The 15,864-nt window shown below is 42.8% G+C and overlaps 1 protein-coding gene across 11 annotated transcripts in view; it reads right to left on the reverse strand.

Moving 5' to 3' along the window:
- The window catches only part of DGKD (diacylglycerol kinase delta), a gene marked incomplete at its 5' end in the record, with an annotated part of 66,096 nt that overhangs the window by 12,668 nt on the left and 37,564 nt on the right, over positions 1-15,864 (reverse strand). For all 11 annotated transcript variants that reach the window (XR_014696100.1, XM_084529934.1, XM_084529931.1 and 8 more), the window contains 16 exons: positions 236-343; positions 1,770-1,866; positions 2,658-2,768; positions 3,624-3,720; positions 4,611-4,739; positions 6,000-6,161; positions 8,039-8,312; positions 8,465-8,564; positions 8,661-8,755; positions 9,333-9,417; positions 10,123-10,262; positions 11,028-11,136; positions 13,222-13,384; positions 13,884-13,986; positions 15,052-15,177; positions 15,737-15,843. Coding sequence is in view for 10 of the 11 variants with exons in the window: in XM_084529934.1 (XP_084386060.1) it covers positions 236-343; positions 1,770-1,866; positions 2,658-2,768; positions 3,624-3,720; positions 4,611-4,739; positions 6,000-6,161; positions 8,039-8,312; positions 8,465-8,564; positions 8,661-8,755; positions 9,333-9,417; positions 10,123-10,262; positions 11,028-11,136; positions 13,222-13,384; positions 13,884-13,986; positions 15,052-15,177; positions 15,737-15,843 (2,006 nt within the window). The remainder of the gene's footprint in view (positions 1-235; positions 344-1,769; positions 1,867-2,657; positions 2,769-3,623; positions 3,721-4,610; positions 4,740-5,999; positions 6,162-8,038; positions 8,313-8,464; positions 8,565-8,660; positions 8,756-9,332; positions 9,418-10,122; positions 10,263-11,027; positions 11,137-13,221; positions 13,385-13,883; positions 13,987-15,051; positions 15,178-15,736; positions 15,844-15,864) is intronic.

The raw sequence follows: 15,864 nt of genomic DNA on the forward strand, positions 1-15,864 counted from the left end.
CTGGAAGCCTAAATGCCCTGGACAGCATCCGGTTTCTTTCTGAATTGCCACGGATTGCTTGGGCGCATAGCTGCTGAAGATCGGCCTTTCAGTATCCTATCCACCTCAAAGAGAAAGTACATGCAGACAGGCTCCTTGTTGTCTTCTTCCAAGCACTATGGGACAGTCAGGGGCTATGACTCCAGAAGCAACACTAAATTAAAATGTTTCTTGGACTGTCTTAGGAAATACTCACATCATCTTCCTTGGTTCCCCCCCAGAAGTTGGTGCCTCCTGCATAGCTGGGAATGTTGAGTACGGCAATTCCCTGGAGACTGGGCAAAGGGATTGGCCTCCCATCACACTGTACAGAAAAAAAGGTATCACTACTCTCAGCACAACAGTAGAGAACGCCTCCAACCACAGCAGATGCTCTGGGACTGGGAACAGTTCAGGTTTATTCTGATTCTGTGGGTAGCAACCCAATTTAGTGGGTGATGTCCTTGCCCATGGCAGGGGGGTAGGAACTAGATGACCTTTAAGGTCCCTTCCAACCCAAGCCATTCTATGATTCTCTGCCTATCAGAGTAGAAGAACGTAATCATTCATGTCTCATGAATCACCTCTCCTCTGGTAGACACAGGTTTTAGAGAGACTTGTTTCTCATCCCCAAACAGGAATGACAGACTCACAGAATCACAGAACTGTAGGTGTTGGAAGGGACCTCCAGAGATCATCGAGTCCATCCCCCCTGCCAAAGCAGGTTCCCTACAGGAGGTTGCACAGGTAGGCGTCCAGATGGGTCTTGAATATCTCCAGAGACTCCACAACCTCCCTGGGCAGCCTGTCCCAGTGCTCTGTCACCCTCACCATGAAGAAGTTCTTCCACATGTTGGTGCGGAACTGCCTGTGATCCGTTTTGTGGCCATTGCCCCTTGTCCTGTCCCCACAAACCGCTGAAAAGAGGTTGGCCAAATCCCTCTGTCTCCCACACGTCATGTATTTACAAACATTGATAAGATCCCCCCTCAGTCTTCTCTTCTCCAGGCTGAACAGACCCAGGTCTCTCAGCCTCTCCTCACAGGGGAGATGCTCCAGGCCCCGGATCATCTTTGTGGCCCTCTGCTGGACTCTTTCCAGCAGATCCCTGTCTGTTTTGTACCGGGGAGCCCAGAACTGGACACAGTACTCGAGGTGAGGCCTGACCAGGGCAGAGTAGAGGGGGAGAAATCACCTCCCTTGACCTGCTGGCCACGCTCCTTTTAATGCATGCCAGGATCCCATTGGACTTGGCCACCAGGGCACACTGCTGGCTCATGGCCAACTTGTCATCCACCCTCTCCAGCCTGTACAGTCCCTCAGCCTGTACTGATACAAGCGGTTGTTCCTTCCCAGGTGCAGGACTCTACACTTGCTCTTGTTAAACCTCATTTGGTTTCTTCCTGCCCAGCTCCCCAGCCAGTCCAGGTCTCGCTGAATGGCAGCACAGCCTTCTGGCATGTCAGCCACTCCTCCCAGCTTTGTCATCGGTGTAAGGTAACAATCCTATCTATGCTGAATACCTGTTGGGGATGGCTACTACTTTGCAACAGGATGAAACTTCCTTTATTGGCTGAGAATACGAGTTATCTTCCAGAACCAAGAAAACTCCTTTTAGCTAGCTCAAGGTGAGACACAGCAAGTGGGCAAAGGAAATGCCCTGAGAATCACCCTGCCGAAATCCAAGTGTCCGAAGGAGATACAATTAGGTACCGCAGTTTTAGCAACAGATGGATGTGCTAGTTCCTCACCTCCAACAACACTTTCTGCTCCAGGTTTTTATATGTTCTGTGCAGCAGCTCCTTGGTCCCCAATACTCCGTACCACATCATGTTTTTAGTACGACTTCTAAGGGCGCAAAACAAAAGAGAAAAGGTCAGGACTGGCACTTAGCTGTTCACTTAGAGGTGAAATAACCTATATAGTTTGAAACAGTACTTCCTACATGCTAAAATACAAATGTGTCTTGCTTCCAAAAGGGTCAAGCACTCAAAACAGTCATAGATTATGCTAGGAAAATATTCTTCTTGAAAAAAAAAAAAAAACAACAGGTAGGAATTGAGGATGACTGAGTAACACACATTACCAGACACGTACAGATTCCCCAGCACAGAACTGGTCAGTTTCATACACCAGGGCATCCACAAAGTTTTGTGGTATTAGCTCAAATAAGTATAGCGAATGTACCAGTCCCAGGCTATACAGAACATCCTGTACTTGCCCAGATATGCAAAAGTGCAAAGCCTGTGACTTATACAGTGGTTTGTATTAAGTTAGGATCAAAGCCAAAATCAGCCTCTGTGGCACTGAGATGTGATTGTTTCTGAGCCAAACAGCAAGTCCAGGAGAAAAACCTGTGAGTGAGATCATGAAGTGAATAGAACCAATGCACTGGATCCACACTGACGCAGCTAGTCAAAGATCTTGTACTATCCAGAACAGCATAACAAATCAGTAATGAATCAGTAACTTATCCCCTTCATCATGATTTTAAACCCTGAAGGAAGATGATGCAGACAAGACTGATGATGTAATTATTCAGCACACTTTTAGACAACTGGCTTCAAAAGCATCCATTAAAACATAAAGTGGTCAGAAGTGATCACTTCTGGCCAAAGGTCAGTCCATGAAAAACCCACCTGCACTTCTCCGGGTGCTCATCACGTTTGTTGTTGAAATCCAAAGAAATCTTCGCATCCAGTCCAATTCCAAAGTAATTATTCATGACACACTTCTCTGTGTAACATTCACTGTCAAACAAAAAAAAATGTTTGGCTACCTTGTATAAAAACGTGAAGAACAAGATGGCTGTATGCCAACACATCAGATAAACACTGCTGGGAGCTGCCTAAAACCCACAAGGAATACCTTAAAAGTTGCTGTTGAGCAGGGTCCCTGGCCTGCAGCCTCTAACCATAGCCAGAAGATCTGTAGAGGAATTCTCCCCTTGCCACCAAAACATACACTGAAGTCTACACTTGATTTACAAAAAGCTATGCTCCTGGTCACTGGGGTTGTGTAAAAGGACTCAGGAAACCTTAGCAATGCTAATTGCTGAAGCATGTATATGTTAGGTGTTACTTACAGACAGCTTGTCAAATAAGCTCAAAAGCGTCCACTATTGAATCTCAGGGGCACTGAGATTAGGAAAAAATATTTAAGCGTGTACCAACTGATTTTTTACTGTTAAACAGTTTAGCAGAAACAGCTTGAGAAAGCATTCACATCACATCTCCCACTTGTCTCCCACAGTGTGGCCTGCCCATGAGCTTTCTTTGGCCTCTGTGCTGGAATGGTGCTAATTCCCCCACAAGTTACTGCATACTCACTGGAGACTGGAGTCATCCCTGAGTGGTGGGAGAAGACTGGTCTGAATTTCATTCTCTCACCTAAAACCTAAAACTCTTCTTCTATGAGTCTGATATGTCACTCTATGTCTAACTACATAAGTTGATCCTCACTGGCATCAGCATATGAATTCGTTTACATAACTCTAGGTTGCTGCAGCCAGTTATTTAGCTCTCTAAACTAATCTAGTTCTCACAGCACAATGCTGGGGTTCATTTGGAAAGACCCACTCCATTCAACATCCTGAGCATACTCACAGATTTTCAGGCTCAGAGTTGAAGGGATCAGCATGGATCAACAATCGGCTGATGACAGAGCTCCCAGGCAAAGACCCAGACATGCCGGCACGGATATCTGTAGGAAAATTGACAGTGGGGAAGACTGTGATAATAATAAACAGAAAACGTAATTTGAATCTCAGAATATATTAACTCCAGTCACTCACTGTGGAAAGCAACTAGCAATAGTGCTTTCTTCCACTCCCAAAACCCCACGTGTGGGAAATAGGAGTGTATTCACTGCAGTAGCTATGTGCTCCAGGGTGGGACATGCAACATCCTTGCTTCAAGGAGCAGAGGGAAAGGAGGAGGACTGAAATTATTCTCCAAGTCACTCAAGAATTACCACCTCCTGCTTCTAAAATTCTAAATCCTGCTGGCAATACAGAAATATGAGCTTTTTCAGAGAAAAAGGAAATGACCTGCTTCCAGAAGAAATAGTTTGAACAAGTAAATTGGGGGAAGAGGTAGAAGGACAGCACTGCAATGATGCAGAGAAGCTGCAACACAAGATGCGTGAGGTGGGAATTGTGCATATATGCTGGGTCTGTGTATTATCCAGTGACTTCAGCTTTCACATAAGGGGACTGCTGCTCCCCGTCCATGGCTGCCACTCTTCAGAAACCTCTCTCAGCCACCTGGCACCCTACCAGCATTCTCAAGGTCCCTCTGAGCTCAGAAGATCTTTGTAATCGATATCTAAATTCTGTTACTGCACTGTGTTAATAAAAATCTGTGTTTAGGTTTTCTCAGCTGCAAATTGATAACTATTACTAATTCCTTCAAGTCTCCACTGTTCAACTCTAGTAGGAAGTTATCTACAAAGCGATTTCTCTCCAAGTGGACCCAGCAAAAGAACATCAGGCAGAACAATTTGGTGTTTTCATACAGAGAGTTAAACCTGTGCTGTTGTCACCCATACTACATTTTGCTGCAAAAATGGGAAGTGGTGGGTATTACACTCACTTGGATAGAGGATTTTTGTGTTCAGCATTGGCAAGTTGTCCCGGTTTCCTGTCTGGGGAGGAAGAGATGCAGAGCTGCCCAGCGACAAACTTCCTTTGTTTATTTGTCTTTCACAAGGAGACTTGGATGCTGTAAAACACAACACAAACATGGCTATTGACAAACATGACGTGATTCAGGCCAGCACATAACAGCACAGCCCAAGCAGCAAGGCTGGGCTACGAATCACTCAACAGCAAAACACTCTAGCCACTGTAAAACAAACAGCTGACAGAACAAGTCAGTAACAGACATAGATGTGGCATATGTGCAGCCGGAAAACCTCACAGATTGGAGGCATAGAAATATGACTCTGCAAATATTAGAAATGGAGATAAGAAAAAGCTGGTGACAGCAGCACAACAGACAGGGTAGTTGGCTCCCAATCCATACTCGCTAGGTTCCAAATATACTTGGAATGACTGGGGATCTCTAACAAATTACTCACGTAACACAGTTATTAAACCAAGCTGGCTTCTGTTCTCTGTCATCTGCAAAAGCTGGCAGTGGCTTACAGAGAAATGTCATCAGGTAGATGACGTGAAAAATGCTCAAGATCATCTTTGTCCAAGCATCGAAAGCCAAGAGAATGAAGATTACTGCTAAATTAAAAAAAATAAATACCTGAATGCTAGTTGCTATATGCTAAGACCACAAATCAGCAGCCATCTAAAATGTATTGAAACTGTGTGCAGTTCTGGGCATCACAGTACAAAAAGGACATGAAAATGTTGGAGAATGTCCAAAGAAGGGCTACAAAGATGGTGAAAGGCCTAGAGTGGAAGACGTATGAGGAGCAGCTGAGGGCACTGGGCCTGTTCAGCCTGGAGAAGAGGAGGCTGAGGGGAGACCTCATCACGGCCTACAGCTTCCTCACGAGAGGGAGCGGAGGGGCAGGCCCTGAGCTGTTCTCTCTAGTGACCAGTGATAGGACTCGAGGGAATGGTGTCAAGCTGTGACAGGGGAGGTTCAGGCTGCACATCAGGAAGAGGTTATTCATTGAGAGGGTGGTTGCGCACTGGAACAGACTCCCCGGGAACGTAGTCACTGCACCAAGCCTGTCAGAATTTAAGCAGTGTTTGGACTGTGCTCTTAGTCACATGGTCTGAAGTTTGGGGTAGACCTTTGTAGTGCCAGGAGTTGAACTTGATGATCCTTGTGGGTCCCTTATAACTTGGGATATTCTATGAATCTATGATAGTGTGTATGATGCATGGGGTTGCACACAGAATTGTGCAAAGAGTAGCATCTGAGGTTTAGAGCAATCATGCAAAAACGAGAGAAAAACAGGACTCGGAACAGTGTAACACTGTTACATGCAAGATCTGCATGGTGGCAGTCCCAGAGTACCTTTCCGTTGGTTCCTCACTTTGGACACTCCATAGCTGCTGCTGTGTGATGACTGTAGGGAGATTTTATCCTCATTCCTTAGCTCCTTGCCCTCTTCAGAAGCTGAGAGACTAAGGAGGAAGCCTTCCTGCTCCTGAGTCTGGGCATTTTGTTCATCTACGGCTGTAAAGAGAGAGAAAGTAGGCGATTACTTCACAACTTTTCCATCAAGAAACACCTCCCACTGACAAAAATAACAACAGAACGAGACTCTAAAGGTCCTGACTCTTTAAATGAAAGAATAGGAATATAGGAAAGCTTTCCTATATTGTTTGTCTCACCTAAACCCTGCTCTGAAGGGCTTTTGGAACTGGGATGGTTTAGCCTTCTATTCTCTCTGCTGAGATCTTCAGCAGTGAGGTTCAAAGTAGAAGTGCCTGACTTAAACTTTAAGCCTTTTAGTTGGGCTTTCCACGACTTCCAGAAATTCTAACCAGAAGGACAATAAATGATAGATTAAACTGAATTTTGTTTGCTCGATCTGCGCTAGGACAATAGGATATGTCACTTGAAAAGGACACTTGGACACATTTCATCAGGAGGAAGAAAACAGTAGTTAGTGAAAAACAAAATAAAATAAACAAACAAAATAATCAAATTACATACTTCGGAAGAAGAAAAACAGTTTGGATAAGTCGAACAACTGGAGTAAGTGGAGTTTGCCCAGGAGCTGGCAGGAATTAAATGCTAGCATGTTGCCTAAAGAAATCAAAACTTCCTTTCTATGTAAACAGCAGTCCTCCCCAGCAAGCCCTCAGAGTGCAACTGATTTACCAGCTCACTGCTTCTGAAGGGTGACAAGCCTCCTCCCCTTCTTTCACGCTCTCTTCCCCTTCTTTGTGCTGACTCTGCAGTTCAGCAAAACTATCCACAAGGAAATCCAACCCACTAGCCTGGCAGAAAAGTAAAACTCTTATTGCTGAACTAAGCAACCTGGCTGGGCTCCAAAAGAACTCCAAAAAGCATCAAATCAGCAGAAGATAAGCAGCAGCAAAGTGGGGCAGCAATGAAGTCAGGACCTCTACTTCACCAGAAGCAGGCTGTCTGCTCAACTTCTGTCACTTCACAGAACTTCACCTTCAGGGTAGGTTGCATACAATATTGCCGTGCTGGAAATCCAAGTGATATTACAATGATCTACAACTTACTGCTTACTTGTTCTTCATAGTGCACATTTAGGTGTGGATGGACATCACCCATGCAACTTCAATGCTTTTATCTCTGGTAATAAGCTATTGAATACTTCCTTTGGTCTAAGCTTATCATCACTGAGTTTCTGACTAACACCTGTGACACTGGCGCCTTTCGAAGAAAATGAAATTTTGAGCTACAGGGGTGAATGGCTGGGGAGAGATAAGGGCCAAGATGGGAGAAGAGGGTCACCTGTCCTGGAATTTAACATAGAAATGGGATTGATTTGCATCAAGGTATTTCATATTATAACATGAATTTCATATAAATTTCATATTATAATGTTTTCCCAGTAACAAAGCTCATTTAAGAAGTTCCTGCTTTCTCTTGCCTCTGTGCTACAGTTCATTGCCCTTGCAGTTGTACCACTGCACTGTTTTACTGGGCTGTACTACAAAGAGATTGCTGAAACAATCCAAGTTAAAATACTTAAAATATTTTCTTCCCAAGTATTTTCAGATCTGTTTTACACCAAAGCAACACAAACAGTTGCAGTGACACAATTGCGGTATGGGTGGAGACAGACAGGAAACTCAAACGAATAGAGCGTGGGAGGGCAGTAACTTCCTAAACCAGCCCTACGCGAGAGAACATGCCTTGAACTTCAGGTTCATCTACCAAGCAATGTTTCATACAGGTGGGCTTGGCAGACATGGAACTAGGCAGCCAGGCTTACTGGGCAGTTTCTCTAGCTCAGGAAAGCTGTAATAATAGCTGTAATAAAGAACCCTACTCCCCTCTGGAATATGGGGAATTTATATTTCTCAAGAGCTCACAATAAGCCACAAATAGGACACCTAACACATTACCTTTTTCTGCATGCTCTATAATCTGACGAATGGCTTTTTTCAAGCTGTTGGCTCTCAACATGAGCTGCTCCCGGGGGCGAAATATCTGGGGCCGTGCAGTACACGATGAGCCCACTGACCGGTCACTAGAAGAATCACAAGCACTGCCTGACCCATCACCATCTTCGGTTTCCTCTGCAATGGTGGGAGGAGGATTTGGCAGAGATGAAGATGCTTGAGATTCATCATTCAGCGTCTTCAACAGTGAGTCCAGCTTTTCCTTTAGGACAGAGCACTACAAGGCAAAGAAGAAGTTTTAGCCAGAACTAACAGTAAACTTAGCTAGCTCAAGCTTTTAATGCCTGCTGGTGTGCCATTATCCTATTTCCCTGAAAACAAAGTTTTCCGCTTCAGAAGTAGAAAGCTATACATTTTTTCCAATTTTACCTTTCTGGCCATGACCTCTGATTCCTCTGAGCTTTCTGTTGCCTTCTCATAAGCCTTCCCTACTCGAGCCACAAAATCTTTCACTGTCTCACAAAGTACCCTAGACAAAGAAGGTAAGGAAAACAAAATCATGCAAGGATCATCTCAGGATTTTCACAGTGCAACTTTCACTTAGAGCAATTTTTAAAGTACTCACTTGGCTGAGGAGATGACCACTGAATGTTGGTCAGAAGTCAAAATTTTGGACAAATGAGCAGCCACAGAGTCTTCATAGAAGAGAATCTTCTGCACCTGGTGACAGTCAGAAACAAGCCACTGGGGTGCTGCTTCCCAGCAGTAAAACAACTGCTGCATGTCTCTGGCTCCCCAGAGAGTACCTATCCTTCTATAGCTTCTTTTTGCCCTGGCAACGTTCTGTGGCTCAGGGCTCATTTACCCACTGAAGACCAGAATTTGATGAAGAAGCTAATTCTGCACCTAGAAATCAGCAGTGCAGTTCTTACAAGTCTCTGATCAACTGTGGATTTAAACACTGAGCTTTTTACATTTCCTTTAACTGCTATTCAGCTTTCCACAATTTCAACAACATCCTGTCATGACAGCAGAATAAAGTCAATCATTTCCTCTCTCTTCCCGTTCCAAAGCATCTTCTCCTCATCCCCCATTACAGCTGTTGACTCTGGTATCCCAGCCTCCATCCTTCCCTATAACACTTCATTAATTTAAAGGCCCAGGATCTTTGTAGTTCCTACTACCCCCAAGTCATAACTAAGGCCTGCTCCATTTGAACTCAGCCACTGTCTCCTATCCCGTCCATTCTGAGGCTGTTGCTCCCAGTTCCCTGTCCCCTCTGCATCTTGCAAAGTACCTCAGAATCCTCACTGAAATCTTCAGTGACCGTGGAAGTGGAGGCCTGGCGTGGGAGTTTGGTTTCATATACCATGATGCTCCACCTGTTGAAAAGGAGGCATCATAGCTGTCACTACAAGGCAGATGATTTCTTCCTTTATCCAAACAGGTCAGAATCTCAAGCAGAACAAAGCACTTTGTTAGGGGAACGAATGATGTAAAGAAGCCATAGGGATGCACTGAAACTGCAGAGGGGCTGAAGCGAGGCAGAAGGAGGGATAACACTATGAACACATATCCTACAGCATAAGCATATTCTTCGTCCTTCTTACCTCTCTCACAGAAATCCTATGGTCATAATTTGATTCAACATACCAGAATGCCAAAATACAAATCTAAAGTAAAGGGATGTTTTCAAATGTAAAAAGATGTAAAGTCTTTATCAATACTAGGGGTAAAGATTTCTGTTTCTGCATTCAGCTTTCATTTATTAGCCAAACTTGAGATAAATTGCTCCAAATTTATCAAGAAAAAATAGTTTAAAACATCACAACTGTGAGACTGTCAGATTCAATTGTTGAGAACTCTGGAAAACAAGAGATGACACTGGATGTCAGACAGAGTGACAATTTCACCCATCACTATTCTGCAGCAGTGACATAGAAAGCGAGACTATCTTTTTTGACAAAAGGTGACAGAAGATTATCAGAAAAAAAATCATAACTGGAATTATAAAGAAGCCCAACAGAAGACCAGAATCAAGCACTCCCAAAATGATGTTTTCATGCAATTCAGTATTGATTACCCACCTGTCCAACATTTTGGTACTCGCCCTCTCCAGCTTCTCCAGGATCTGGGGGAGCTGGGTGTCATCATCACAAGCAGACCCCCAGCCTAACACACGAGCAAGGTCATTCCCTGTTCCCAACGGCAGCACTCCCAGCTGGCACTGCAGCAGAGAAAAGGAAAACAAAATTGATATTCAAATAGGAAAACGCAAACCACTAACAGTCAAAAGTAACATGAGTGATTCCTAACACAGAGCAGTGGTTGAGAACTAGGTAGACCCTGGGAGAGGGGAAAAGCAACTGGATGGGGAAAACAGCCAGAACAGCACGCAAGTAAAGACAGGTTCCCTCTGCTTTTAGGTTGTTACTTGAGAGAGGAGTGCATTACAGCTGTCACCCAGAGAACCTTGCTAAGATACTCCATTCTGCAGACACACTCATTTAACCATCAGGTGGTGCTATTGCCTTTTCTGTAAAATTAGCATAGCCCTCTACAAGACAAAATGGAAACAAATTAAACCTTGCGAGTTATGTCTATTCCAATGAAGTTTCCAGCTATCCAAGGACACAGAAACATCATGAGAATTACAGGGGATAGATGAGGATTGCTACCCTTGTTGAAACGCTGGTTCTAATTGCAGCCATTTCCAAGTTTAAGTCCCTAGTGGCAACAGAGCAGGAGTAACTCAACTACTCTAAAAACTGGATCTTGTACAAGGGAGTTGGAGAGGAACCCTGTAGATAGGAATAGATAAGCAGTGCTGCTTCCTGCAGAAAATTATTGCAAGAACACTATTGTGGTAAGCTTTCAGCAGTTTCAATCCTGGGGCAAACTACATCTGTATGATCTGATCAAAGAAAGTCCTCTTCAACCCCTGTTGTTTTTCCTTCTTTCTTACATCCAACCAAGCTCATTGGGCAGGTACCTGCTTGTGAAGATTGAGACTATCAATTTCGGAGAGAACCCAGCCAACACTTCCATCCCCACCGCAAACTAGAATCCGGAAAGTGTCAAATTTCTGGAATAAGCGTAAACTACAGAGAAAGGAAAGAAAAAAAATCAAAGGAGAAGAGCAATCAGCTGTTACAGAAAGGAACAATAAACAATTCCAATCTAGGCTATAAACATGTCGGATTTGCTTAGACTCTGATTTTGTAATGAATACAGGCCACTGTCAGATTACAAATGAATTCAAATAGTTATAAATAAGGAATTATAAATACAGCTAAGCAATTTACAATGGCTATTCACCACAGATACACATCCCAGACACACTCTCCTTCTAAAGCAAGGCACTTTTGTCTGAACAGAAGAGGAAACAAGCATGTGATAGCTGATTATCCATTGAATTAATTCCTTTTTGCAGATTTGCTGTGTTCAGCCTAACACTAGTTATTTGTCGCTATTTGGAGTGCTCTGATGTCACTGCCTCCACACTAAGGCCACGCCAATTAAAGCAAGGTTTGAAGAGTGGGAACTTTATGCAGTCATTCAGTAAGCAGACAACTGTAAGAGGATATAAAGCCTCAAAATTTCAGTCCTCCTCCTGGGAAAGCAACATAAACCACTGCTCTGGTGTCTTCTCTGGCCCGTAGGCAGGCAAACAACTCTCCAGCAATACAAGTGTGAATTTCTCTTATTCACTCATTCCAGAGTATTAAATGTAAAAACAACCTCTCCTTGCTGTTTGAAACTATGTTTCTTAGTGAACATCCTCCAGAACTACTGCATGCTTTTATTTATTTGTTGAGTAAATATATGTATTTATTATTACCTAAAGAGGATTTGCTGTAGTACATGAAAATCCTTATTTCTTCAACCATTACTGACACATGAAAAACAGCTATCAGATATGACAACATCTTACGGTACTGTTTGACTGGCACAAGTTTAGAATAAATTATTAAGAAGTGCTCTTTACCCTGTACTATCACTTGCTTTTTAAAAGAGAAAAGAGCAGCTCTTTGATTAGTGTGCATGACAGCCTGAGAAAGTAATTGATTCCTTCTCTTCACTCCTGCTTAAAGGCAAAATACTTCTCTACAATCAGTCCAACTGGGGTGAGGAAGAAGGAAAATATTTAATTTTAAAAGTTTTCTGTAAATTATTTATCAGCCAAGCACATCCCTTGGATAGCATGCTACAGTTTTAAAGGCCAGTCTTTTGCAATGCACTGTGGCAACAAACAGCTTTTTACGGTTCCAGCTATAGTTCCCAGCAGATCCTAGTGGTCACTCACCCACTCCCCAAATTTAGCACCCTGCACCTGTAGGTTGCAGTAATAGACTTTGAGTCAATCATATCAAAATATGATAGAGGTTCATCTTGTGTTGGCTCTTATTTATAAGAAGTACTAATTCCTGAGAAAGTCACTCAAATTTGTTGCAACAGAAATGTTTAGAAGAAGCAAACTGGGGACCTTTCTTGTTGTTTATTTGTTTTAAACAGAGTTGCAGAAACAGTAAAGGAATTTATTCCACAGGTTGCTTGCTCTCTCTTTTTTTTTTCCTTAATCAATAGATTTTCTAGTGAAATCTGGTAAACAAGCCTGAAATGTCACCTAGATCCCAGGGCATAAACAACTTTAGTGAAAGCATTCATAAGAGATGTTTTTCCAACATCACCATAAAATCTTTAAGGAATGGATGTTTCACAAACTTACCAGGTTAAGTTCCTTCTGAATAAATCTCATTTTGACAATATTCATTTGCTATCTGTGATACCCGATTGTTCACTCGATTTAACTCAAGTTAACACTCGTTAACAGTATATTAGGATGCCTGTTACAAGTCTGTTGTCAGTTTACTTCTGGATTCAAAATTTCCATGCTTGGTCTTCTTCCAGGGGAGTGTTTCTGGAATTTCCCCAAAATCCCTCAAGCTGTTCTGCTGTTACTGATGAATGGATATAATAACTTTCTTCAATAACATGTTTTGTTTTAACTAATCAATAATACCAAACACAGGGAGGGGAAAACCCCTCCAAACTTTGCATATGCCCAGTCTTCTCAGAGAAATAGGCTCCTTGTTACATCTGAGGATGACCTTATAATCAAATAAATCCTTTGTGCTTTTCTGGTATTTACAAGGAAAACATGCCTCTATAGAACAGTTGCTTACCCAAGGTGAGGTCCTCCATTCATGAGGTCAAAGACCTGGGCTGGATTCAGTAGCTGTTTGAATCTTCGTAGAAATTTTACTCCCTGGTTGTCTCCGCTTTTTGAGTTGACAAAGACCAACAAAGGACTTGTGCAAGAAGGTGGGCAAGTAGCTTTCCAGAAACCTATGTTGAGGAAAGAGGTAGCAGGGAGGGAGGAAAAGCTGAGAGATGGGGTGAGGAAAAAAAAACACAAAACACCCCAATCCTTAACACAGCAATGAAGAAGCTAATACTTTCTTTCTGCTTATGGCACTCACTGGTTACATGCCAAATGCACTCAGCCCTGAATCCAGCATGAACCATACCTCATGCTGCCAAATGTCACACTTATCTCCTAGCAGTATGTCAAAATTTTCAGCTTCCCCAGCCTTCCCAAACTGCTTCTGCAACATAGTCGTTCTCAATAAATTTTAACAGCTGCAACTCAGCAAATACTGATGTTACAGGGTAATAAGCAAAGCAAACAGCTCAGCACCATACTTCAGCAAGATCTTCTAGTCTGGAATATCAGCAACACCAAAAGCAGAATCATCATTGACAGAGCCTGGGATTAATAGTGTTATCAGGAAGGAGCATGACTGAGAGGAAGAGAAAGAAGGCACTACTTACTAGTGATACTTACCATCTGAATCGATGCTGTTAAGAGCAGTAGGAGGAATGACAGATACTTTGCACAGCCCAAGAGGGCACTTGTTTGGCAACAACTCTTTACACGCTGTGTGTACCTGAAAATACCAAAATAAATAAATAAATAAATCATTTGCACACTTTTTGGGCACTGTGGTATAACTCATAGAGCCACCCTACAAGAGGTTGTAACAGATAGGAAGACAGGAAGAGGGGAAGAACCCAAGGAAATGTCATTAATGAGGTCATGTTAAAGAATGATCTAATCTGTTTTCTACCAATTCTCCTCCCCTCTTTCCGTTAGCATGTGCTGTGTTTTGAGTGCTGAAAGAACCAGATAATAAATTATGTTTTTAAAAGCCATCCAGTCCTCTGCTTTCAAAATTCTAGCCTCAGCTGAGATCAAGGAAAGCCTTAGCTTCTTGAAAAGCAGCAAAAAAAGAAGCTGAGAATTCAAAAAAATGAAGGAGGAGCACATAAGGGACACAAGAAGAAAGAGAAGAAGGGATGAGAAAAGCTAACCAAAAAAGTAAATATGAAGTAGAATTAGGCACTTCAGTCATTTCTAGTACATGAAGACTGCAAGACAGAGGGTTTGCTTGGGGTCTGAGCACCCGTCCCAACTCATTATAAATTTTGTGATACTTCCATTATTAATGTTATAGACAACTGGAAGCATAGCAAGACCTAACTACGGTGTTTATGTAAGAGAAACCTATTATAATGGGAAAGGAATTGCTATTATTAAAATAACTTAGTATTCTTTATCATCTTTTTTCCTCCTCTCTTTTCAACTTGCAGAATTGCCAAAAAACAGCCCCTTAAAATCAAATACCTCCCATGCCTGAGGCATTGATTCATATCTAGAATAATTGGATTCTTCTATGAAAGCACACTATCAAAAGAAACTGAGCTTGCAGAGAAGCCAGGAACTTATTTCATGTCTGTCTTTTATGCATCACGGTGATGCTTTTCAGCACAAGTTAAACTTCTTTCTCTTGCAGGCTGTTTATCACCTACAGATTGAACAATCAGGTTCTTCATGGCAAACACCGACAGAACTGGTGGAGATTTCATTTTAAGTAAAAGTCACTAAAAGAACACATCATAGAGCTGATCAGAGACTACCCTTTTACTGGAATGGTGACATTTATTCAACTCACCATGGCTTTGCACCAAAGGCAGCGCCAGTCTTGCAAACGCAGGACGCTGCCACAGGTTTTATCACACACAGTGCATTTGGCACTCACTGGCAGGTTTCCTTCCAACCACTGATGTGGCATCGAGATCTGCAAATGGGACAGAGGGAGAGGAGTGAACGAATATGGACTTTCTATCATGCAATTTAAGGTAACAGGATACGCTGTGGCTTTCACATATATCCAACTGAAAAGTCTTTACATGCACTCTTTGAGGACAGCAAAGGTAATTTCTAGAAAACACCTAACAATCTTTTTTGCCAGTTCACAACATGCTCGAACACAAAGAGACCAGGTGATTTACCCCAGGCTACTGAGGAAACAAAGACTTGCATCAGACATCCCATATGCTAAGATATTTATCATTTATCTTTCCTTTGCCAAAAATCAGACCAGATTCCCTATGCCTCCAACTATCTAACCGCAACTCCCCCTGGTCTGCAGCAGTTTTCTCTTGCTATTAAGGAGTCCTTGGTACCCTGGTCAGACTCTTCGCGCAGAATTTTATGTTCTGACAGTAGAGACCTTTCCCATATCACTAACACATAAAGGCACAATTACTACTTTTACTGTGCAGAAAGCTGCACAGAGCACATGCCAGTGCTTCAACATCAAGATTATGGCTAAAGGAACCGTGACTAATGCCTACCCCATCTTCATCTTCAATGATATCCTTCCCGATAGAGGCCAGAGTTGTCCACTTGCAATTATTGGTTGCCCGCACAGCACACCGCTTGTGGGCTTTAAACTTGCACACTAGAGAGGAAGAAAAGAAAA

The sequence above is a fragment of the Aythya ferina genome (genome assembly GCF_964211825.1).
Source record: "Aythya ferina genome assembly, chromosome: 9".
NCBI lineage: Eukaryota > Metazoa > Chordata > Aves > Anseriformes > Anatidae > Aythya > Aythya ferina.